This window comes from Ascaphus truei, chromosome 1 (genome assembly GCF_040206685.1).
Source record: "Ascaphus truei isolate aAscTru1 chromosome 1, aAscTru1.hap1, whole genome shotgun sequence".
Lineage (NCBI taxonomy): Eukaryota > Metazoa > Chordata > Amphibia > Anura > Ascaphidae > Ascaphus > Ascaphus truei.
This window is the reverse complement of record NC_134483.1, coordinates 147,424,378-147,451,644: the sequence shown is the minus strand read 5'-3', so window position 1 is coordinate 147,451,644 and position 27,267 is coordinate 147,424,378. Positions and strand designations below refer to the sequence as shown.

General features: G+C 40.6%; 2 protein-coding genes across 10 annotated transcripts in view; both read left to right on the top strand.

The window, feature by feature from the left end:
* The window catches only part of LINGO2 (leucine rich repeat and Ig domain containing 2), a 1,433,890-nt gene that overhangs the window by 980,330 nt on the left and 426,293 nt on the right, over positions 1-27,267 (top strand). The window contains exon 1 of one of the 9 annotated variants that reach the window (XM_075595789.1): positions 14,790-15,270. The exons of the other annotated variants lie outside the window; for them this stretch is intronic. The gene's annotated coding sequence lies outside the window, so the exon portion shown is untranslated. Of the gene's footprint in view, positions 1-14,789; positions 15,271-27,267 lie in introns of those variants that run through there. 9 annotated transcript variants of the gene reach the window in all.
* Positions 4,133-5,571, top strand: LOC142469792 (uncharacterized). Its single transcript, XM_075576441.1, has 2 exons — positions 4,133-4,206; positions 4,570-5,571. Exons 1-2 carry the CDS (start codon positions 4,158-4,160, stop codon positions 5,565-5,567), a joined length of 1,047 nt encoding a protein of 348 aa, XP_075432556.1. The 5' UTR covers positions 4,133-4,157; the 3' UTR covers positions 5,568-5,571.

The following is a 27,267-nucleotide window of genomic DNA, read 5'->3' as shown; positions in this document are numbered from 1 at the left end:
TGTCTGCATCAATGCCTCGGTATCAGATTTCATAGGTTTGTGCTTCTGCTTTGGGTTGGATGTTTGTTCCTTTTTATACTTCTGCTCTGATCTATTTACAGAAAAGCAATGCAAACTAGGAGTCTTAAATGTAGTTGTTTATGATGAAGAGAAGTCATGTCAAGGAGACAGCCATCTTTGCTTAAAATGAGTGTCTCGTGTTTTTCCCAGAGTGGTTTCAGTGCTTTTATTCCAAGCAGTAGGCTGAACTGCTCTTCTTTTAATGTCAGCTGTTGAATTTGCAAAGCAGAATGGTTCTTCGTGCATCGTACGCAGAAGAACCTCAAATACAAAAATTGGTGGGACACAAATATAGCCACGAGAAGGGAAGCTGGGACCCTGAGCTCTGGGTTGATAGGAACTTGCCAGTCATCATTTATAGTTCTGTGGCTACTCATCAATGACAGGAAATGGTAAGAGGGGACTATAATGCAGGATCGGTACAGCCATGCCTCAGGAGTCCCCTGTGTAGAATCAATAATAACAACAGTTAAAAAAACCAAGTGGTTACTTGAAAATGTAATGGTTCATACAGTATTTACCAAATGCTACTATTCCATAAGATGGACGACATGAGCTGAAAGGTGTCTTATGGAGTAGCATGCTTAGTAAATATCCATATATTTTTGACAAGTCATAGTGAATGCATTTTAATGGGCTGTTCAATTTAGCTCATATAAAAATGTCAACAACTTTACAATATATTTAAAGCAGCAATCCCCCTTAACTAACCACTTTGTGTTTTTTTATGGGATGGAAATTAGGGTACTCGAGAGCTGAGCTACAGTATGTTCAGATCCCGGGACTCCTATGTTCCTGAGATTCTTACCGATGAAGTTACCGATATTACATACTGGTTTTTATAGGGGATTTTAAACGGTCTAAGACATTTGGGGCCTCATGCAGTAAGCGACGATTATGTGAAATCGGCAAGCTTATCGATTAGTCATGTTATTGGCGTTTTTCCCTCTCCGTATGCAGTAAGTGCCGAATACATTCAAAATCAACCAGAAAACAAATCCGCCCACTCTCACGATGATGAGCCGATCACACACAGGTGTATCGGCGTGCGTGGCGGGGTGCTGTTAGGTTGCACAATCACAAATCTTGCTGAATCAGGCGAAACAAGCATGTTTTTGATTGCGCGCCATATTTAAAGGCAACGTGTACTGCTAATCATTCTCTGTGTTGTTGGGAGTGAGAGAGAGAGAGAGACGCACAGAGCTGGACGATTGAAGATTTGCATATTGACTGAGAGACTTGTTGTGTATTGGGTGAGCTTTGTCCTTTGTTGTTTTGTTTACATCTTTGTCTTGTTTTATATGTGGAAGTGGGTCGTGTGATTGCCTGTACATTTCTTGTCTGTTTTTTGTGAGTGCTGGAAGTATGCCCGCAAAGCGTGGGAAGAGTGATGCTGGTGGGAGTGGGAGTGCTACTCGTGCGAGTACGCGTCGGAGTGAACGTTCTGTTCAGGGGAGTGATGTTGCTGGTGCACCGAGTGGTGTTGCTGGGAGTGGGAGTGCTGGTGCTGGGAGTGGGAGTGCTGTTGTTGGGAGTGGGAGTGCTGGTGCTGCGAGTGGTGTTGCTGGGAGTGGGAGTGCTGTTGTTGGGAGTGGGAGTGCTGTTGCTGTGAGTGGGAGTGCTGGTGCTGGGAGTGGGAGTGCTGTTGCTGTGAGTGGGAGTGCTGGTGCTGGGAGTGCTGGTGCTAGGAGTGTGAGTGCTGGTGCTAGGAGTGTGAGTGCTGGTGCTAGGAGTGGGAGTGCTGGTGCTAGGAGTGGGAGTGCTGGTGCTGGGAGTGCTGCTGGTGGCGCAGTTGCTGATGGGGTGTCTGGTGGTGGCGTGCTTGCTGGTGGCCAGCTTTTGGAGGCTCTTCCATTGGAAGAAGGAGAGTCCAGTCAGCACCAGCCAAGCTCTGAACCTAAACCTGCTCGGAAAAAACGTGTGGAGAAGCCACGTAATCCTCGCTTCAATGACCAGGAAAATAGGGCTCTTGTCACTGGCATTCTGGAGCACTATGACAGTCTCTATGGACATTTAGTAGGTAAGTGTAACTTTACATTTATTATTCAAATACATGTGATCCTAGGTCATCTGAGTTTTGTTCATATGCAAATATGGGTACACAATATCTTTCTATGTTCATTAGTGTGGAAACACAGCTTTTTATCATGCCTTACAAGGACAAATAAACACAGGCGGTCAATTTGCCAGAACTGCATACAATATGAATGCAACCTTGCTTACATGTATAGGTTTAGTAGTGAATGCTCATGTGCTGCACATATTACACATAAAACAGCATGTTTGCTATCTCTTGGAACAGCTAGCAGTGTAGGAAACTGGTGCTTATATTATTATTAATTTACCTCATATCTTTTATATGTTTTTCAAGGGCGGACAAGTGCAGCAAGCAAAAAAGAAATGTGGGACACAATAGTCATTGGTGTCAATGCCTGTGGGAATAGTGTCAGGGACAAGTATCATTGTCGGAAAAGATTTGATGATATTAGGTCCAAATTGAAAAAGAAAATACAAGACCAACGCGTGCATGCTACTGGCACTGGAGGTGGGCCCACACCACAACGTCTCATATTGACTCCATTGGAGGAGCTGCTTCGGCCAAAATTACTTACCGTCGTCGTGGAAGGCTTGGCTGGTGACCGTGACATTGGAATTTATCCGTCACAATTTCCAGCAGGTGATAAATATTACTGTACTAGGCGTGTCGTTGCTTACAGTTATTTTGCATATTTACACTGCTTTTTATACTGTCTTCACAATATAAGCATACCTGCATCTATATATGTATATGTCTGATTCTGTATATATATATCTCAAAATAGACATATATGTAGTAGTCCTACTAAAAGCAGTAACTAATATAGCACGTGCCATTGCGTGCTCATTTACATGTGAATTCCCAAAATGCATAGCTGCAGTGGAAGCAATTGATGGTGGGCGAAGATGGGGAACAACAGGGTAGTACACATGTGTAACACATGTTCATGAGAAATTATTAGTAGCTACAGGTACAGAACAGAAATATGTATCATATTATTGTGTATTTTATTGATTTTACTCCGACAAACATGACATTACTGCCTATTTTAAGCATGCATCAAAGAAATTGCATGTAACGGCCTACAAACATCACTGGCACTAACACATCTATAGTTGCTTATGAAAAGGTCCATTTTTGCTTTATGTCATATACAGACAGCATAATGAGGCACACGTATCATATGTTATGTCATTGTTTTCATAACTTAAACACTGCAGATGACTACTTAGCTCATCTACCATTGTGTTAAAGCAGCTGCAATTAATATCTCATCACAGCATACACTTCAACAGAGGGGGTGGGGTTCAGCACACACACTAATTACAGCCTCATTTCACGGTCAACTTAGTTCACACCATTTGCACCTGTTTCAAGTCATTGAAAGGTGTGGCTGATTAGGCTTTTTGGGGAAGGGAATACCTTTCTTACAACCTGAATAGCACAACTGAAGTTAATCACACTCATTTGAAAGCTTAACTCTAGCTACTAAATGCCCCAACAACTCATTACTTATCAAAGCGTACGTCACACATTAGTTCACTCATATCTATAGTTGAACTACTATGAAAGACACATTATCACACACTGCATGTGTTGTCTTGTTGAGTCACAGCCACATTCAGGTGTGCCACATCTTCGATTAATGTACCACACATATCCTCTACCAAAAACAACACTTTTTGCAATATGACCACCTTCATGATAACCATTGTGAATGGTCATCTCATGATAGTTATGTACATTATGATACTGATATCACTACACAACATATGATTTTTATGTACTCATTTAATCTATTTATCCTCACGCATTACTGCAGAAACATAGTATGTTGTATGTTAGGGAACTCAAAAATTCTAAGTACACAGGCATGTACAGTGTTATTACAACTATTTATGTTCACTTTCACACACATTTTCGGTTAAGGAACTGATGTTGTTAGTTAATCATAAATACAGAACATACAATAAGTGTTTGTTCAATATTTACACATGTAAATGTAAAACTTATGTTATTGTTATATATAGTTGCCCCTGGAGGACATGTGTCACCTGAGATGGAACAAGTGTCTTCACCTGGGTCAGCCAGCTCAACACTACTAGAAGGTGAGTGTATCATTTGCTGCCCATATAATATGTGCTCTTCTATATGTTATGTTGTCATGTGCATTATTTGTTTTGCACATCTTCTTTAAATAGGATTACTTAGTGTCAGTGAAAATTAAGTGTAAGGCAACATGTATTGTGTTAGTGATGTTAATTATCATGTAGGACTTCTGAGTTTAGAGCAACTTTTCATTCATTCATATTTCATACTGAGTCCAAACATTATTCGTAAGTCAAGGTAGTTTTTAATGAGGTTATAAAACGTATGCTAACATGTTAGGTGTTACTTAGGACACAGTACAATTACATAGTAACACAGCATACATTAACATGCCATTTAATAATGTGTACATTTCTTTTTAGAACATCATGGTGATGAGGATGATGAGTATGATGAGGATGACGCCACAGAAGAGACTGAAATACAATCATGTGACCATGAAGAGGTGCCAATAGAAACTGTTGTACCGCCAAATCGTCCATCAACTTCCACATACGATGCAATTGTAGCTTCAGAGGGAAAAATAGTGGACGCAGAAAATCGTCGCCATTCAGACATGATGACAGTGCTGGAAAGGATGATTGGACTGCAGGAAGAAACAGTATCACAATTGGCACATCTCCACAGAGTCTTCATTGAAGTGCCTAAACAGTTGCAAAAAATCAACACCTCATTCGAAGCATTAGTTGTTCAGCAAACACAAGCTAATTACTGGAGAATGACTAATGTACCACAATTCAACACCTCCCAGCCAGGATCTGTTCATGCAGGTCAGTTTTCACCACATTCATCTGATATTCATTCACCAGGCCCAAATGTTACCGGTCAAGTAGCAGACATTGCTGTGCAGGTTCCTGATGACATCCTACCGCTGCCATCTGTACAAATTCAGCAGCAGACACCTACAAAGGAGGCGACAAAAACAAAACAAGACACACATGAAACAGACCAACCATCACTTGTGCAGTGTCTACCAACTTGCTCACATGTGTCACTGGGCACAAGCCCTGTCCGTGAACAGTCACTACCCAAAAGCCCTGTAGGTGAGTCGCTGCCCAAAAGCCCTGTAGGTGAATCGCTGCCCAAAAGCCCTGTAGGTGAATCGCTGCCCAAAAGCCCTGTAGGTGAATCACTGCCCAAAAGCCCTGTAGGTGAGTCACTGGCCACAAGCCCTGTAGGTGAGTCACTGGCCACAAGCCCCGTAGGTGAACAGTCACTGGCCACAAGCCCTGCCCGTGAAGTGCCAGAGGCCACTCAAAGTGGCTCTGTTGTGCCTAAAGTTGGTGGCAAAAGAAAAAGGAAAATTCAAGAGACAACAAGCAGGCCTGTTACTCGCTCGCAAAAGGAACAAAAAAAATAAATGTTATAATTCAGAAAATATGTCTTTGGCCTTGTTTTGTTGACTTCAGATTATCTAATTACTATTGTATGTATGCTGAAGACTGTGTTGTTTCCAAACTTTCAACTATGTTCTTGTACACGTGAAGTTTTGGAAATGTTAACACTCATAATTAATTGTGTTATAAATATTTATGTTGTAATCGTCTGTTCAGTAATGGTCCACCAGGAGCCAGTTGCTAAGTTTAGAGAAGCTGCCATTGACTTTGCAGCAAAACATTGCATTTGGGTGTGTTAATTGATGTAAGAATTGCATATGCATATTAGTCACATGCAATTATTAAAACACCTAAGTAAGTGCAAACATCTTTCTTGTACGTGTACAGCAGGATTATGTGTAAATTATTACTTACCTTTGCCTTGCTTGGCCATTGTAATTTTGTCCTTTAATCAGTTGTGTGTTCGTTTCTATAACATCTCAGAATGTATAATAATATATATATACACACACACACACACACACACACTGAGTGAGTGTGAGTGTGAGTGTGTGAGTGTGTATATATATATGTATATGTGTGTATATATATATGTATATGTGTGTATATATATATGTATATGTGTGTATATATATATATGTATATGTGTGTATATATATATGTATATGTGTGTATATATATATGTATATGTGTGTGTGTATATATATATATATATATATATATATATATATATATATATATATATATATATATATATATATATATATATATAGTACTATATAAACTGGTATACACAAACTAATACACTTCATGCTTCCTTGTGAAAGCACACTATTTTAATAATACAGGCCTAATGTTTGAGAAATATCCTAAGTATGAGACTCTAACAGTATTGTGCTTAAACAAATGTTTATTACTTAATTCAATCATGTTTCTCACCATTTAAATAGGTTTCATACAAGGTATACTTAATGCCATCAATGTTGTGTGTACTCCTGCAATATAAAAAAAAAAAAAATATTATATATAAATATATATATATTTTTATAAGAGATATATTTATATATATATATATATATATATATATATATATATATATATATATATATATATATATATACACACGTATTTAAACTCATGCAGACAGGGAGTTAACCAGACTTTCACATACACACAGAAATGTAAGCGGGGAAAAAACATTTCTTTTTGCAGGTGTGTTTTTACTGATATGCCTGGCTAAGAAATATTTTCACACACTGGTCTTTGTTAGTTTTCAAAAAAACACTATGTGAACGCATTCACAGTCTAGGGATGTTTTTCACAAACGAGATAAAAGAAGGAGAAATGTTTCTCCCACAGTCCCATATCACGAACCACAACTGTTAACCCAATTAGACAAACAAATCCAATTGGCGTTTGAAATAAGGAGTCAAAGTAGTTACTTTTGTTGACCTTGACAAGGAAAAACAGGAGTTTGTTAGCCATTCAGCACATTCATTTTGATGAGCAAATAACACAGACCTGCACACAGCTTTTGTGCTACTCAGACATGGCTGATGAATTCGTTAACAATATTAATCCCCTTTTAGGGTATAAGTACATGATCTGTGAAGCCATCTTGAACAGTCGCGGACAGAAAGCAAGCACACGCCAAATCGATGATTTCATTCGAGCAAAATATCCTTATTACCAAGACCGTAAGCATGCACGGAATTTTAATTCCTCAATAAGATTCACTTTATCAAGTAATGACTTTTTTGAACGTGACCAGGATAAGCTACAACACACCTATGGTTTCTGGAAGATTGCCCCGGAAAAACAATTTATCCTGAAAGACGGCACTTATATTGTCGTGAAAGGCATATTTATTCCTAATGGCAATAGCAATGTATCCGCTACTACTGATCCGTTTGAATCGATACGTGCTGCAATATCTGCAGCCTCCATTCCTGAAACCCACATTGTACAAGAACAAAAGTACTATGATTATGTACCAAGCCTTTCAGCTGAAATTGCATTGGAATGGGAACCGGAAGAAATGAACCTACCTCCCGACCAATTATTTGAAGAAAGCAGTGGCGATTCCTATGAGCGCATCCTGGAGGAGATATGTGCCATACTGGATTCAGCGGTTGGGTTAAGCGTGGATGAAAATGGCTTGCATTTCTGGAGCGACCAGTTGCAGCCAGGCGAAGAGTTAATTCTAGAAGAATGGTAAATATAACAATCGTTATGCGTTGACTCTGCGTTTAAATTTTTTTTTTTTTTGTAACCACCATTTTCACTTTCAATGCGTGGATACAGCGTAACATTGCAGACTGCATAACATGTAGCGATCACAAACAAATTGTTTCCTAATACAATATAGTAGGACCTGAAAGAGTAGTACACATTGCTGACGGAATAAATATACGTACTTTCCTATCCCTTTAAACATATTTGCAACATTTTACCATTACTCTAACACATACCTGTTTTGTTATCATGCAACATCTACAACATTGAAAACCGGGTCCACCACGTATGACGTGGGACCCTTGTCATGGGCCAAGGCGTCCTTAAAAAGGATTAGTGATGTAAGTCCCGCCCCCAAGCGACGTGCGCGCCTCAAAGCCTATTGGCTGTCATGTTTTGTTATAGTAACGGTAACTGCAGTGTGTGATGCGTGCGGCTCAGTGTTTGTAGGCGTACCCTGGGCGTTAGCCGAATGTTAATTGAGTGGGAGGAGTGTTAGCGTGCGTTTCACGCTGGCTTAACATGACGTCACACGTATTGCATTTGCGCATTGTGTTATCGGCCGTGCTTTCTGTTCAAACACGTCTGTTTAAAAAGAATACAGATGTACTCGTTTAGAACGAATGTAGTTTCGTCTTCATTGTATTTGAAATAAAGATGTTATGTTTACTGGTATTTTCAACATGTATTGAACGCACAACGTACGCTTTGTTTTGCGCATGCGCTAACAGTTAGTGGAGCCAAGCGTGAAGTGCGTGCGCACACAAAGATGTGCGCGCACATCTTTCAGTATACAGGCAACGTTCACTTCTTATACATAGTTATGCCTGCTACAAATTTAAAGAAACATTACATACTGATGAACAGTTTTACTTCTAACATATAAGTGAGTGACGTGTGTATCTACACAATCATATAGAGCTGCGTAACGCGTTGTCACGGATGCATATCTAGTAAGGTGCCATCTTTGACCATCATGTGTTTGCTGTATTTCAGAGATGTCGGGGAAGATACAATCGGATCAATGTATGATTTCAGAAGAGTCTACCTTTATATGAGATGATTGTGAGGAGGAGCCACCGACTACTATACTACATATGGAACTAATTTTATATTGCTTGCAGCGCTTATTAACAAACAATTAAAAATGTGATACCCTTATGCCTATATTGCATAAGCACTTAATTAACATAATGATGTTGCAAAAGAGTGCCTCATGAATTTTTATTGAGTGTTCTTTAATGACTACTAACATTTTATGACATGGTGTGTTTTATATATAACAACCATTCCCACTCTGCTAACACATTTGTGTATTCTAATATGTAATGGAACGTATGACTGTCGAAACTATGTAACAATAATAATAATAATATGAGCATGTTCATGTATAGGGCTGCTAGTTGTACGCAGCGATTTACAGACACATGTTTCAGCCTGAGGTCCCTGGCCCGTGGAACGTACAAATGTTTTTTTGCCGCATGAGGCACAGGGAGATAAAGTGACTTGGCCAAGGTCACAAGGAGCCCACACCGGGAATTGAACCAGACTCCCCTGCTTCAAACTATCAGTGCCAGTGTGTGTCTTTACTCACTGAGCCACTCCTTCTCCCAATGTAAAGGACACTTACAACCAAGTAGCCATTTATTTTTAAAATCTCTTGTTACATGGGTATGTAGATAAAATGGTTTGGGACTGTAGCAAATAATGTTACTGGCCAGATGTTATGGTCCCCTCCAATGCATGATGTTCTGAATATGACATCACCATCATGTTATGAAGTACGTTTCTGTGTATATTTCATTAACCTAACTAACTATAGTTTACTGTGTTTATTAATCGTTTAGAAATACATAGTATAGTCAATATGATGATATAAGCTACCATAATAAAGCTGGTGTTATCATTTGTCGGTGTTATACATGGATCCTACACCAATTGATAGAGACACAAACAGTTGTCTTAAAAAGTGTGTCTATGCTAGTGATGAATGTGCTCCCGTAAGTAAACAAATAAGTACAGTTATCCCCTTTTCTCCAACCACCTCTATATTACATTAATGGAAATTATAAGGAAACATACATAAAATGTGATGAAATGTGAGTAATCATTTTGTAATACAATGCACATGAAAGCTCAAGAGTAGCTAAATGCATATACATGATACAGAAAGTACATATATGTAACATTTGTGTTTAAACCAATATGTTGGGTTTTTAGTTCCAATAATTATAGGAAGATTGAGGTAGGCACATCTTATGAGAGATGTCAGCAAATATACATACCATGATCAGTCATACTGGAGATATACCTATAATGCAAAGGAACAATATATAAATTGCAAACATTGACATGCCATCTTCAGTACCGTAAACAACACAGCAAAGTGTGTATTTGGTGTTAAATGTACAACACCATGTATATTTCATGACATTCAAAATGTAAATCAGCCTGGTGTACACATCATATGGATGTACATGTTACACTGCACCAATAACATTGTATGTAAGCATACTAGAAGCATGAATGATTATGGGCATAATATGTGTTTTGTCTTAGCATAAGGAATAACACAATGCTAAAATATTATTGCTTTGTTACCCAAGTTGTATTCACATACACACAACTAAAGTACAATTGAAGAGGGATTATATAACCTGTGCAACAATAACATACCGGTGCCACATCCCTTTGTGCACACAGCAGAGAAAAGAAAGGTGTGCAACCCATATTCATCTGTGTCCTAACAGAAGGTTATATAAAGAAACATTATTGTAAATATAATATAATTAAACTATAAAAGTAGTACTAGGAACATATGAGTTTGTACTTACAAGAAAAAAATGAATTGATGAGATTCTGTCGTGTCTGCTGTTTGTTCATTTTCAGCAGCTACATGGGTGGGATGCTCATCTACCAAAGCCTCAGCTAGGTCTGACTGTACATTGTGCCTGAGTGCAACATTGTGCAAAATGCAACAGGCAAGGATAATATCAGACACTTTTTGAGGCTTGTATAGAAGAGCCCCACCAGTTCTGTCCAGACACCTAAACCTGGTCTTGAGTAGGCCAAATGTCCTCTCTATAACAGATCTTGTAGATATATGGGCTGCATTGTACCTGTCCTCTGCTTCAGTTTGAGGGTTTAGCACCGGAGTCAAGAGCCACGGCCTAATTCCGTATCCTGAGTCACCTATAATGAATGGAGCACACATAAGCTGACATTAGTGATCAAATTGTACAATGCCAACATTCCTAAATCAACATGTGTTTTGTGTTAGAACATGTAAATATGTACTCACCCAGCAGCCAACCAGGTTCAAAATGTCCCTCTTCGAACGCATGGAAGACTGAAGAGTTCCTCAGGATAGAGGAATCGTGACTGGAACCAGGGAACTTGGGTACCACATGCATTATCCTCATCGTGGCATCACATACCACCTGTACATTGAGTGAATGGTAGTGCTTCCGATTGCGGTACACATGCTCACTCTGACTAGGTGCAATCAAAGCAACATGTGTGCAATCGATTGCACCCAGCACACATGGTATCCCTGCTATATTATAAAAGCCAGTCCTGACTTCCAGCCACTCTGTCGCCTGTGTAGGAAAATGAATATAATTCCTAGCGCGTCTATTGAGTGCATAGAGAAACTGGGTCAAGGCCCGCGAGAATGTAGATTGCGAGACCCCGCCCACTATGCCCACAGTTGTCTGGTATGACGCGGAAGCAAGATAATGTAATGAGCACAGCATTTTAACAAGCCCAGGGACTGCACGACCTCTGGCTGTGAAAAAATCTAAATCCCCCCTTATCTCCTCATAAAGAGCTAAGATTGCTGGTGAACTCAAACGATAGCGACTTACAATCTCCTCCTCACTCATCCCATCTAACAGGGTTCTCTCCCTGTACAGACGCGGACGAGGCACAAGTTGTCTCCTCTGTCTTCTCCTCTGATCTCCTGTCCCTCTACCTGTCCCTCGGCCTGTCCCTCTCCCTGTCCCTGTCGTATCCGCGTCACTGTCACTGTCCCTCGGTGTGTCCCTCCCTTGCCCTATATGATTGTCTTCATCATCAAGCATGTCATAGAAAAGAATGTTCCTCCGTCTCCTAAACATTCGCAACATTTTGAAATGAGTAGCTGTGAATGAGCAGGTAATGTGCGTCCTTTAAATAGGTATGTGATGATGTCAGGTGACATAGTAAAATGCAAGGTGTTACATTAACATAATAAAGTACTTCTGTGGCAAGCTGTGTGCACTTGTTGTTCTAAGTATTTGTTGTGTGTATTCTGCAGGGAATGATGATATTTGGCAATGATGTGACGTGAAGCTTTGTACAAAGATTGCTTGCAAATAAATAGTTGCATGTGCAATGCATGTAACACTTGTGAACGCAAGAGTCAGTCATGTAATGAGACAAAAAGGCTGAGATTGACGTGGGAAAAGTTTTGTGTAACATGTGTAATTATCCATGTTATTGTGACATGTTGGCAACAATGAATAGTCGTGTGCATATGCATGCATTTGTGTAAGGAGGATAGTTGCTATAGAATGAGTTTACAAGGTGTCCCAATGATGAATTACTGTACATGTGTGTATAAGTTAGGTTGAAGTGCTTGTAATGCAACGGTTACAATGTAAACATGCAATGTGATTGAGCGTCCAATAAGTGACGTCATGAAAATAGGGAGGACCCAAAAGTATATGTAAACATGAGAAGACAGATGTACATGAACGTTTAAAGATGCGTGTCACATTACAAGCATTGTGTAATGTAAAGGAAGATGAATATACTGTGTATGAGTGACATGTGTGACATGTGTGACATCATGTAAATAATTGTCGCTGAGTTGAGTAAAATGTGTGATATGATGTGAGGTTCTCCTTTAAGAGTGTAGTATAGTATTTTCCCTTGCCACATCATCACATGATGAGTAATGTGACCCGCAAATGCTGAAAACATGTAAAAGTCGAATGTTATGCAAATAAGACACATCAGCTGTGACACAATGCAGGGAATGCCCCCACACTGTAATGCAAATCCCCCTTGTATTGTGAGCAATGAAACGTAAACAGTACTATACTGTTATACGTCCCCGCTCCATTGACTTCCATTGATGTACAGAAGATGTTTTTTTTCTAAGTGCCGTTCCGGCAGCCTTAGCGATCGTTCTCCCGTCCAAACTGCCAACTTTAGTTGGCGGGAGAAATCGGCCATAACATCTCAATTTCGTAGTGCCGATCAGCCCCGATAAGCTGTTTTTTTTTGTTGAATCCAGCCGATTTAAAAAAGTGGCGATCAGTGTCGAAAACAGGCTTATCGGCAGGCGACTGGCCATAACCAAATTATCGGCTCCGAAACCTGGCGATATGAAGCACTTATCGGCGCTTACTGAATCTCAAACCCAATTTTGGCTATAACATGGCCATATTTCCCTTATCAACGCTTACTGCATGAGGCCCTTGGTCGCAGCAATTTCTCCAGGAAATCTTTGCCGGTGTTTAGCCGCTATTCATCTTGCCGCAGGGACCTCTAGCTACCGGCCACTTCATTTTCAAGCCAGGTCTCTTAAAACCCTAATTTTAATGCTACCCCCTAGCCTAAAAACCTTAATACCTTATCCTAAAACCCCTATCCTCAACCACCTCTGCTAACCACTAAATTGACCATTAAATTAACTTGCCTTGACAAAGCAGCCAGCAGTTGAGTGTCAAGCGGCAGAGCGGCTGTGGTGCAGGGTCCCTCTGCGGTCGAACGCCAGCAGAGATTTGGTCGAGTGAGATGGGCACGACCAAATGTTCGATTCCGGATTTAAATGGCCATCCAATAGGAAGTTGAAACGATGATGTTGATCAGAGATTTGGCAGCTATTATGTTTCCTCTGGATGGAGATTTAAACAGAGATACCAGTGAAGTTAAGTATCTAAAAAAACAGGGGGTCCCCAAAGCTGAAATTATCACAGTTCAGACCAAGGTATCCAGGTTGCAGCCTTTAAAAAAATTGGGGGCTAAAAAATAAAGATGGGGTGATTGCTGCGTTCACAGTCTAAAGGAAAAATAATAATCTTTAATTTACTTTAAAAAAAAAAACAAAACACAATTTCACTTCCTTTGAATTCTTTACGAATATTTCCTTTGCAGCAGGAATTCTAAAAAGCAGAATGAATGCCGGCTTACTCCATGTAGCAATCCCTCTAGCCAATTAGGCGAGGGATGTCCATGACCTGGGGGCATGCCCCCCCCCCCTTACCTCGCTGGGGGCATGCCCCCCCCCCTTACCTCGCTAGGGTCTCTAGGCCACCGTCAAGGCCTGGGAGAGGGACTGGGGGAGGGGATAGGGAGAGGCCTTAAGGCACAGCTGGGAGCGGGAACGTTCATTCTGCTCCCGGCTATAGCAAAGCCGCAGCCTTTTATACCTCCAAACCGAGTCTGTTGTTACTCGTCTGTTATATATGGGCATCAGTTAACAATGGGAGGGGGGTCCTTGTAGCCTCCCTAGTCAAGAAATCTTTGTAGGTGGTTGGTAAAGAATAAATGTGTGATACATTGAATGCAGGTATCCTTAAGGAGCATTGCAAGCAATATGCTATATGCATTTTTTTTAAATAAATTAGTTCTGTAGTATTAGATAATAAACGTGTTTTATTATTTATTCACCTGTTAATGACAATTTTTTTTATGCGTTATTAATATAATGAGCATCCTTTGATTTTTACAGCAGGCTTTTGCACAACTCCCAAGCAGTGCACACTTTCCTGTTTGTGATAATTTGTTGCAAATGTTCCCAGTGAGTTTGAACTGAAATCTGTACCAATAGGCAATGTTAGATTTGTAATATTAGGCTACATTGTAGTTGTTGAGTTACACTGATTGAAGGATTGATCAATAATGGGAGAACACATTGATTGGCAGCTTAGGCAATAGATTTTAAATAAAGGTAATCAAAGGCTGCATTTATTAAAACAAACTAAATACATTTTTTAAGTGCCGCTTGGACTGCCTCTTTAAATTACATTCAGTCACCTATCACAAAAATATATTTGTGTACAACTTGTCCTCAGGAAGCATGCAACAGTGTGAGTAGTGTTAATAAACATTTCAGCATTTTTATATAGCAGAGCTACAACAGTATTTCTTTCCTTGAGAAATCGGTGTTTAAGCGTGGGAGTGCTATCCCACTGTTTTTGTCCTGTCATGTTTTTTGTTTTAATCATGTAGTTTAATAAACTTTTTTTATTTTTATACGATCCCGGTGAGTTGTTGAGTGCTTTCATAGGAGTTCGAAGTCCAGCCCATCCCTTGCTACTTCTCTGTGTTAGGATTGTGTTAGGATTGGCGTGACGCACAGCAGCCTTGCAGGCTTCAACATACAGAACCTACGCATACCTTGTTTCGGGGGGACGGTGCTACATCCAGACTCGCCATACTCTGCACCGTGATAACGGAGGATACGGAATAAGAACTCTAACTCGGACTGGGGCTTCAGAGGTAATTCACTTTTTCCTCTGTTGTGCATACCCCCTACCAAGTGTTTCAAGTAAGACAATTACAATTTCTGGAATACAGTACACCTCTGTTTATTCTCATATCCCATATCCTAAACACTGGATGTAACAAGTCCCCATTATACTTCACTTACCTGCATACTACAGCTGCTGCTAAGACTCTGACTCAGTGATTCCCAACCAGGGTTCCGTGGTCTCAGGGGTTCCTCCTATGGACCACAGTCCCACCCTCCCCCCGGGGGTGGTTTTTTTTGGTATGTATTTTGTAGGGTGGATTGAGTGAGAGTGGGGTAATTGACGGAAGGTAGGGGCGAGAGTGAGAGAAGAGAGGGGGCAGGAGGGACTGAGTGAGGAAAAGAGGGAGTAAGATTGAGACGCAGGGGATAAATAGATGCGAGGCGGGAGGGGGGAGAGTTAGTGAGATGGATGGGAAAGAAATATATGGGTAAAGGGTGGGAAATAGAGGGGGCTCATGAGGTGTGAAACGTTGTGACTGACCCCTGTCGAACCTAATATGTGTCAGCAAGATAGGGGTTCCCCGAGATTTTTCAAAATACTTCAAGGGTTCCTCCAAACAAAAAGGTTGGAAATCACTGCTCTGACTATATATCTATGATAAAACTTACATAAGTCCACAATATAATGTTGTATCTTTTATTCAGCTATTCTTGGAGCTATGAATAGCTCATTTGTTTTGTGTTCTTTTGCCTCCTGTCACGGGAGACCAGGTTATTTACACCTTTTTAACGGGATCATTCATTGAGCAAAAGAAGGTAATTAAATAAATTGTAATTTATTCGCATAAATTCGCTTACACACAATGATACACAAAATAGAAAGAAAATGACACACTTACTTTGGGACTGGGTTGAAAACTAGACTTTCCTAGGTGCAGGGAACTCTTTGGGTGAGTTTTACCCTGACCGGGACTTAGCCCGGAATCTCCTGGAACCCAAATCGGCATAAAGTTCCACACGCCACCGCTACGTTCTCATCTGAGAACTTGGTCCCTTCTGACCGCGAGTTACTCCAAATCTCCTGAAACTCAAATCGGCATAAAATTCCAGCCGCGTCCGCTACAATCATTTCTGAGAATTTGGGCGCAAAAGTCGGGACCTAGACTCTGGCAGGCAGGTTTTTCAGGCATGAAATCGAAGCAGGTCAAGAAGGTTCTTAACCCCTTAGGTGCGCAGTAGAGAATAACGGGTGGTGCTGTAGGCCTTAAAAGAGGTAATAGCATAGAACCCACACCACACAGCTGTGTTAGAACAGCATAAAAGTATGACCTGATGTCTCTCCCAGCGGCTGGCTCAGGGTGAGCTCCAAAATGCCGAGATAGAAAGACTCACGGTTAGTGGATGGTGTGGTGTGGAAGATGAGATGGTGATCCTCTGTGCCTCGGATCCGTCTGCAGCGCTAGGCCAGATGCAATGGCCCTGGCTCCCGTAGGGAGCGTGGATGTATTCGCCGCCAACCCTCCTGCAACAGATCGGTCGCAGGGGGCGGTCACGTGACCGGCAGCTCAGGCGTCGCTGCAGAATGACGAGGAGCGGCGTGGGATCAGCGTGTAGGCGCAGCACCAACCCGGCGTGCCTGCGGTAGTTGTAGATAGAGAAAATCTTCCCCCAACGGGACAGGTAGACGGCAGCACAGCAATGGATGAAGAGAGGCTGAGGTGAGTTAAAAATAGACTTTATTCAGACATCGTGCTTTGTCTTTATTCAGACATTTGTGACCTTTGTCCCCCGGACCGAAACGCGTCAGAGGACCTGACAGCACGATGTCTGAATAAAGTCTATTTTTAACTCACCTCAGCCTCTCTTCATCCATTGCTGTGCTGCCGTCTACCTGTCCCGTTGGGGGAAGATTTTCTCTATGAAATCGAAGCAGGTTGCTCTGCTATTCGCACAGAAGCAACATTGAAAAACCCACCAGCGCTTTTACTACCAGAGGACTGCAATCTGCTTGGCTCACAGATTCTTATTGTATTCTGAGTTTCAATCACAAAACTCAACTGCCAATCAAAGTGTGGGAAAATTCCTAAGTAACCAATCAGAGCCAAGCCGGCTAGAATAGCCAGGTCAGCGGGAAATCTGAAATAGCCAAGGGACATGCGCAAGTTTGCCACCTTTCTCCCTAGCTATCTCGATGCCACCCACTGGGGCAGGCTCACCAGGCCTGGCAGAGCAAGTGCTATCCTGGCAGACTGCCATTGATCTCTGGACCTGGTTCTCCGACTTTCCCCGCTGACCAAATGCTATTCTCACCTCTGGGCATCCTCTGGCTGCTTTCATCTCTGATGTCCAGCAGATTTACCGGCGCCTATGGGTTAGCTCGGGCAGCCTGTGTGGACATCGGTTCCGAATGTAAAAAGCACATAACATTTTAATAAAGTATATTTTCATACACTTCTGAGTTTTTGGGGAACAGGGGACAGAAAAGGAAAAAATGTTGTAGGTTTATTTCTATCTGCCTTATTCCCCACGCACTTTCTCTTGGACTCAGACTGGACTCTCAGAGTTCCCTCTCAACCTTATATACGGTTGGGGCACCCACAAACCTTATACTGGTTGTGGGTCACCTGGTAACTTTCTTGGGTACCCCCCTTAATTTAGGGATTCCCTCAGCCACAGGAATAGATGTTATATTCCTGTGCCCCATTCTCCTTTCTGGACTGTGCTGAAACAGGGTACCCTAGTGGTGAGTCACACCTGCGTTTTCAAGGGGAGATATTGCCGGGACAATGTGCCTACATGTATCTGAGAATCAGGCATGATTCCGGGGTATAAATACAACTGATAGTGGACCGCTCACCATGTACCATTCCCGGGTACATTTATGGGGGAACTGACAACTCTAGACCCCAACCTCCTAGGCACATTCTCTCAATGGTTTCTCTGCAATACCCCCGTTCCCCCCACCACCCTGAAAGTCATACACTAGCAATCCCTACTTGCTGGCATGCCCGGAAAGGGAAAAACAAAAACCATACTTTTATTACATGCAATACATTGGCATGGTACAATGTTACTGGGCCCAAGAGCTAACTCTCTTGGACCCTTATACACGGATCATGGGTAACCAAAATGGGCTTAATATTTATTTGAGAGCCTGATTACCCCCCTACCGTCACACTAGATTATTGTTTTGTCTGGCTTTGATTATCCAAAAAGGTCCATCCAATTAAATATTTTTACATTGAAGTAGGGGGTCTAAATGTTAGTTTCCTAGAGCTTGCAACTTAATTTAAACACAAATCTGTTTGGTTCTTTTTGTATGAACTCAAACCAGGTGTCAGTCTTAGTTTTTTCCCATTATGTTACTAGAGTTTTACATTCACTTCTATTACTGTGTTCATTCAACCTTAAAAGGGAGTCATGTATAAGTAGGTATTCTGTATTGAGTGAATAATTCAATCAGTTTAGTATCTGATGGCATGTAAAGCATTACGGTCATTTGAAGGCTATGACACTAGTCATAGTTAATGTACAGTATGTACTGAATCAATTTTATGGAATACATTAATTGAGAATATTATAGTACATTTTTTAATGTAGTGCAAAGTATAAGTGCACATCGCTTAGTCTCTGACTGCACATTTAGGTAAAATATTTAGTTATGCTTTAAATATTAATATTGATGAGCCACACACCCGAAGAAGATAAATAAATGTATAAAAAAATGTAGCTAATCAATTGGTTGCAGGCATTCCTTATCTTGGCCAGTGTGATTTGTGAGAAGTCCCCCCACAAGTGTTGCCTCTTATTCAAGTATTTAGACATCTTTGAAGCATACAAAACCTATAGCAGTTATTCTAGGTTCAAATATGATGAATTATATCATCATAAAATGTCAGTGCGTTCTTCGCTCGATTTAACCATGAAAGACATTGATCTATGGTTTTCTATTACGACACATCAAAGGGCTGCCCATTGCTGTCTGCTGTCAGCAGCCCCTGCTTGGGGTGTTAGCAGTGCAGAGGCAGGGATTCTATTGGCTGTTCAATGACAGCTTCTGTAAATGGCAGTCCTCGTTCAAAAATAAGTCTCCCCCTGTGGAGGTAATGATCTCACATTTCCATGCTTTATAAAGGCTAGGTTCTTGCCTGCCCCTAAGGAATAAGCGAAAAGGGAGAATACCTGAGAACCTAACAGCAATTCTTCCCTGGTTAAGCTTGTACAACAACAGTGGTGGTTTTACATAAAGATGTAATCCAAACGTTTTTTTGTTTTTTTACACTTTTATTTTTTAAGTAGGTTTGAAGCAGGGATTCTCCAGAGATGAACTCCATTCATTTCAGCTCTGGTGAGCCCTTAATTCCAGAGATATTTGCCTCCGAAAGAGTGACATCACAGCTTCCTATTGCCCTGGACCCTGGAGCTTTGAATAACAGCCATAATGTGAACCCTGCTACCCAGCCGGAGCGGCTACGGCGCCCTCTGCATAAATATGTATCTCCAGAAGCAGGGGGTCCCTGAAGCTGATATTAATGAGGCTCAGCAACAAAGACCCTCTGCTACAATCCTGTGCAGAAAAAAAGGGGGGGGGGGAATAATTTTTTTGTTTTGGATTGTCTCTATAAGGAATGTTTTAAACTAGGGTTCTTTATTCCATTTACTGAGCAGGTGGGTGGTTTATGGGTTGGCAATTTACAGTCTGCTAAGTGTCAAGTGGATTCGGTCCATTCTAATTTGCATAAAGAAGTTAACTTGGGAAGGATTTTTTTCCCTTTTGAAAAGTTTAGGCTCTCTTCCCTTGGCCTAGTTCCCACAAAAGAACTGTATACTTAATGTTTAATACACCATCTGTCCTTTCTGTTCAGTTAATTATGATATTGATAGGGAGCTATTCTCAGTTACATAGACTTCATTTAACAACCCATGCAAGACTTAGAACTGTAGAAAGGGTGCTCGGCTGACTTTGACTGATATTACCTTCAGGTTATTACTAATACATACGTCCTGCTTTCATTTACTGGGATGTCAATTAAAGGGACAGTTTTTTATTCCCTGTTTCCAGTTTTTAGTTGTATTAAAGTTTTTGGCACTTTGCTAGAATGGGTTTTCAAAACGCAGACAGGGTGTAACACTGTTATACGCTATTTAGAGGACTTCCTTTTTGATGGCCCAAGTGGGACTAATGTTGCTTCAGACTTTTCCCATATTAGCCAGGGATTTAGGATGCCATTAGCCGCTAGCAAGACAGAAGGCCCAACGTGGGTCATTAGTCTCTTTGTCATAGAAAAAGATTCCAGGCCTTCGGTTATTGTCTTTCTTAGCCTGATTTAGATAAGCTTAAGGAACTAGAACACTCTTTCATCTACTGGGCATCCAGAAGGGCAGCTATGTGGCTAGGTTATCCCCTACAATTTTAAAACGTTAGGGTGTTTGGGTACAATGTGGCCACTTTCTGTTAAATTATAACCCGGAGACTTTTTTTTTATTATTAAAAGAAGGTTTTTATTTATATATTTAACACTCTTAACTTCTCTGGCGGCTCTGGGAGCATTCGGTGGCGGTGGCATCTCCCCCTGCATGATCCTGTCAAGATGGTTCCGTGATGTCAAATGGTGTCGTGTTCGTTTGCAATCCAGGGGGAGCATGAAAGGGAAATAAAACAAAATACAATCTAAGTGCAGACAGTTTGATGACTTCTAGACTAGTTCAGTGGTTAATCTTGGCTCGTATGTGTGGCCTACTTACAAGATGTAAGTCAAAAACGGGCAGTGTGACACAGTGGTCTATGCAGGGAGGACTTCTAATCCAATGAATTATGGAGACTTCCACTCTCAGCAAAGCAGCAGTGTATATAAAAGAGAAAAGATATCCATAGTGCAGACCAATCATAAAAAACGTGACTTTATGGGGTTTTAAAAATGGACACTTACAATAAAAACATATAAATAATGCGTGTATCACAATACTGTGACTGAGGAGAGATTGCTGTTAGCTTCTGGCTCACCCACCATCTCCGGTTTATGGACCCTGCGTGGGATGCCGCTGCATTGGACTCTCCACCTCCTAGGATCCCTCTGTGGTGTACTGGTCCTGTCAGCTCTGTTCCTCGTGTTTGCGCCGCTCTGTTCTTTTCCTGGAGCTCCCTCTCGGGTGGGCTGTCCTGTCCTGACTAGTGGAACCAGTCCCTACCAACTGGGTTTGAGCAGGGGGTTTTAATTCATCTTTTCACGTTATTTATCACGTTTTCACTGTTATATATCATTTGATTTTAATGTTATTCACTGTATAATATAAGTGAACACTAATAGAGTTAGCGCCTTTATATCACTATCACACAGCAAATGGTGTCGTGTTGCCATGACAACGGGGTGTCACAGCATCATGTGACATCACGTTACCATGACAACTAGACGTCCAGTTGCTCCACATTGCCATGACAATGGGACGCCTCATAGTGCCGGAACGTCACATTGTCATGGCAACATGATGCCATTTGATGTGGCAACCTTGTTTGGGAACAGTGGGTTTAAGTGGAAGGAAGAATAGGATAAATCCAGGCACACGATCTTCTCTTTGAAAACTTTATTCAGCAATAAAGCAACCAACATTTGACTGCCACGTAGTTTTGTCAAGGTGAGAATTGACCAGTGTAACTAAACATACATTTATATACTGAAACACATTGAATCACTGCAGCAGTCACTGGCGCGAAAACGGACCCCCTAGTGACGTCATGGCCGCGACGGAGGTCCACGGATGCGCACCACATGACTCACTAAAATGTGTGTCTGGCACCAGCGTGCGGCACAATGCCATATCTGCCAGTCCTCACGTCGGGTCCGGAACTGCCCCCTAACTGTTGGCATGGCAACCAGACGTGAGGAGCAGGGCTAAGAAAAAATACAAAACTCTGCACTCGTTGCCGGCACCAGCACAAAGTGACAGTGATACAATAATAGCAGCATCCCCAGTGTACAAAGGACAAATAACCTAAACCCAGCACAGTAATGCCACAATATGTTCCCATAAATTAGGGGTGCAGTACCCATAAGAGCAAAAATTACTCAACAACTATCCTTAAAGGTGTATATACAATGGGCTGCCAGTGAAAAAATAAGTGGACATAATACATTAAATAGAACACAAAAAACATTACAAACTACAGTGACTGGCAACATTAAACAAACACACAACAAACACAGCAGAAGTATCCCTAAGACTGAGCTTATACTAAACCATCTCCATTAAAAAAATCTATCATCATGCTTAACCATATGACAGATTTTCCGGAGGTACAAAGGCACAGGTCCATTAGCACTGCATCGTGATCAACACCTGTCAAGGAGACATTTAAGGTTTAATTGTTTGTTGAAATCACCTCCAATACTAGTCTGTAAATGAAATATCCAGTATGCCTCCCTCTTGAGAAGAGCTGTATCCCTCTAGTGCTCCCCTAACTGATGGTACAATTTCGATACCCATGACCCTCATTGCTGATATAGGATTTTTATAATACTGTACCAAAGTGAAGGAGGAGGGATCCAATGCGCACTCACATCCAGATAGGGATATGTGAAAGAGAGAGAAAATACATTAGTGTGATACTGTATGAAATCAATACAGAATAAAAGGTGGTAATGCACTCACATTTTATGAGATCAAACAGACATTTCGGTAAATTAGTTTAACCAAACTGATGTTGTAGGCTCTCTGACGTCAGGATATTTCTGGAGGTATATGGACTCTCTGACGACAGGATACTTCCAAAGTCTCACGAGCTCTCAGATGACAGGATATTTTCCATATATAGAGCAGAGAAAACACAAATAGTATAATACTGTATGTACCAATACTAATTTTAAAGTTGTACAGTAAATACATGCTTTTTGGTTGTTCAAGTAACCAACTTTGGAATCACAGGATACTCCCTGGAAGATCTGCATCTTAAGTACAGTATGTATCGGAAGCACCCCAAACAGTCAGATCGGACCACCACGGATTAGAGTGAATGACGTGATGGCATCATCCACATGACCTGATGCTTTTCATTAGGTAACCCGTGGTCTGGCTGGCAGGGATTTAAATAGCTCCTAGTAGTCATGGCAATGTGTCAGCCGGGCGGAGCTAGAGTAAGATTCAATCAATTACAGCCTTGACAAGGGAATCATAAGTAGCTGGAGTATACATGAGCATCTAGGTATGCCTTTACTGTACAGTGATTATCTGCAAAAATAATTAATAGTTTTAGTGTAATGAATGTATAAATCATATAATAACAAGAGATACTAATAATTTTATCTTATATAACACTGACACTAAATATATTAATTTTTTATTGAAATGTATTGAAATAATTATTATTGAGACAAGGCTTTTCTTATTGTCCCTGGCACAGCGGGCAAACAAGCAAAAGTCAGCAGGCCTAGGGACAGTGTTGATTGCAGCCTGAAAGGATACAGGGCTGTTATATAGTGGCCGCGTATAATTGGCTGAAGTTAGTCAGCCCGTATATAGAAGGGCGCGTGCGCGCACGGTAGTGAGCGTGCATCCGTCCGACAGCGGGGAAGATGGGCAAAAGAATCTTTTCGCACCGCTACCTGCGCTGAAATATATGTATGTATGTATGTATGTGTGTGTGTGTGTGTGTGTGTGTGTGTGTGTGTGTGTGTGTGTGTGTGTATGTATGTGTATGTATGTATATATGTATGTGTGTGTGTGTGTGTGTGTATGTATGTATGTGTATGTATGTATATATGTATGTGTGTGTGTGTGTGTGTGTGTATGTATGTATGTGTATGTATGTATATATGTATGTGTGTGTGTGTGTGAATGTGTCTGCACAATGTTAATACATATTTTATTTTTACGAAAGTGTTTTTTTTTAATAAATAATAAATTACACATAGATAAACACACACACATAAATATATACATACATACACATACATACACACAAAACAACAAAAACACATAAACACACAGTACCTTCACACAGCTCACAGCTCAGCATACACACAAAAAGCGTGCGGCACGTGCACGCGCGTTCGCACAGGCACGCGCACGCACGGCCGCACACTCTATAGAACAGCCCTAAAGCTGCTTGGGGTCCATGCTTCTGAATGGGACCCCCCACATGGTCAATCCTCTGCTTGTACAATAACCCCCTTACATGATCTCCTCTGCTCTATGCGCTTTCTTCCTATGCCTGTAGTTGCCAGCACTCACTCTCTCTGTGCTCCAGCATTACCCAATCCCCTCAAGAAGATGACTGAATATGGGTATCTACATCATGAGGAGGAATACTATAGGACTATATTCAGTTATCTATGTCATCAAAGGGGTTGGGCAGGGCATTTAACACTAATCCCATATATTGCTAAGTCTTCAGGGCAAAATGTGCACATACTGTATGTATATAATGTTTCTAGATTTTAAATACATAATATTCTCAGGTTTTCGAACAATCTTGCCAATACATGTTCACATATATGTTCAAGTCGTCAATTGAGCAACAATTGAGGGAAGGGGGAAAAAACTGGACAGCAAGAGAGAACAATATGTATCTCCAATGTCCCTATGACAATACCACTGCCTCGTTGAGGGATTTAGTCCATAAGATAACTTGCCCTATAATTACTCTCCTTATACATGGGAAAGTATATACCTGTACAGATGGAATAGAAGGAGTGAGATAACAAATAAGGGGAGATAAGTGGGAGATAAGTGGGTATATAACACGTTATTCCAACTTAGCTGCAGCTAAAAGCAGTCCTTAAAATAATACACAATCCAGTATCGCCATAGTTATATCATTGCACAAATGGAGCTATGCCCTATAACAGGATCCCAGTGGAATAAACTCAAAAGTATAATCAGCAAAGCCTCAAGCACATCGGCCGAGGCTGGCACCAGTGCTGAGTGTAGGGGTTGCTTATGGTGACAACACCAGATGCACATTTTGCCATATTGCTTTGACAATTGCAGAATATTATTAAACCCCTTTGATACCTGAGGCTACCAATGTATTGTGCTGGAATGCCTTCAGGCACTAGAGGTGTTAACATAGCAAATATACACCCTAAAGAAAATAAGCTCACCCAAAACAGTATGTTAAGAACCTGTTACTAGTCCAACTATTCATGGGCAACCCATGCCGTGCTGACTCACTAAACCCCATAAAGCTACTTAATGTGGCATTAATCTCAGCTAACATAACGTTAGTGGTAATGCTGTACTTGCTAAAGAAAGTAATGTAACGTTAACTTGTATTAACACCATGTTAAAAGCCTAGCATTATAAAGCATACACGTTAGTAGAGATGGGCGAATCCACCCAAATCCATTTCCCATATTTTCGCTGATGATAACCCCAAATTCTGTTTTACGGTGTAAAATCCACAAACAGATTTGGCCAGTTTCAATCCACACAGATTCATCAAAAACTGCTATACAACCTGTGGACTGATTTGTAGAATCCAATTAGCGGATTCAGCAATCCATTGGCAGAATTAGCAGAATGTATTGGTAATAATAATAAAAAATATGCAAAATGAAAATGACCCTTTTTGAGATTGATTCGCTGAAACCAAAGGAACCAGCCGATCCGCTGGGGATCCAAATTTGTCAACATTTCGTTCCAATCTCTAGACGTTAGGGAAAGCTATATGCAAATTATATGCAAATGAGCCGCCAGCATGAACATGCCCTACTCACAAGGCTCTATTAATGTTAAAACCAGAAAACAACTTTAAGTTATTTGTCATAACTAAACCTGGCATTTCTAGACATCCATAACAATGTGGCGTCCATTTGCTTTTTAAGATAAGAGTTTGGACTGCTTTTTACCACCCGATAGACGTTGGTCTTGAAAGCATCACAGAATTCCCAAGTTGCTCCATCAACCATAAGTAATAAATCAAGCCATCTTAAATTGAAAAAATATTAAATAGAAAAACTACAGGTTTTTTTAAACTACCTGTATAACCTTAGTGTATTAGCCCACATACTTCCATAATACATTCATGATCAACCGTCAGTTAATATATACACAGTATTATCTTTTAATATCCAAGATAATCATGCTTGAAGCACGTCCTACTAAAACCTCACTGTTCTTCAGTCGTAACTTAATTTGGATGTTTGACAAAGGACAAATCCTATTTTGAAATTAGATTTATTCTGTAAACAAATGTTGTGTGTATAGATTCCATTTAAAAATGATAATGTCCTCTGTATACAGTAGCTTAAACTAAAGCTTAAGCTAAACTATTGACACCAATTAACTAATAAGTGTGGAACAAGAGTTATTGTAACCCATAAATTTGAGTCTTTGAAATATACCATTCGAAAGTACTTGATGAGTTTTTTTTTTTACTGTAAGTTGATACACTAAGACAGTCATTTGTATTTCTTTGATAGAGGAACTTGTTAGAGATTGTTGAAGATTTAGAAGACCAAGCATATTGATTTGTGCAAGCAGTGCAAGATGTCCAATAGAATACTGATTGGAAGGATATAATGATGCAGGGGCGAGAAGGCCCAGAAAGCTGACTTTGAGCAATTGAAGACAAAAATGCGAGGGGACAAAGAAACAGTATGTTCCAAATAATAGAAAACAGTAGGATATAAAAGCTGAGTTAATATTGATCAGAAATATCATTTATATGAATAAGAATATTTTGGATACTGTAGATGACCATAAAAAAATAGTAATAAACCCCTATACAATTACAGTGTACAGGTTTACTGATCAAACTTTACTTTGTCATCTTACTTGGGTTTCTAGTTTAATTACTTAAAAATCAGGGATTAAGGGTCTAGGAACTGTTAAGACTTATTTGATGCTTCACCAGTAAAAAAGATGCCCTTTTTTAAATTGTAGGAAAAACCTGTGATCATTTTATGATTTGTGTTGACCAAGAACAGTGTTTATTATTTCATATTTCCCCTTCACCTTTCAGCAATATTATACAACAGGGCTTTTCAACTTGCGGCCAGTGGGCCAAATTCAGTCTTTGTACGATT

What these genes read in the sequence shown, in the direction of transcription:
- LOC142469792 (XM_075576441.1), top strand. Translation starts at nt 4,158, where the DNA reads ATGGAACAAGTGTCTTCACCTGGGTCAGCCAGCTCAACACTACTAGAA. An exon ending in CAGCTCAACACTACTAGAAG is followed by an intron (nt 4,207 to 4,569) that starts GTGAGTGTATCA and finishes ATTTCTTTTTAG; the next exon opens with AACATCATGGTGATGAGGAT.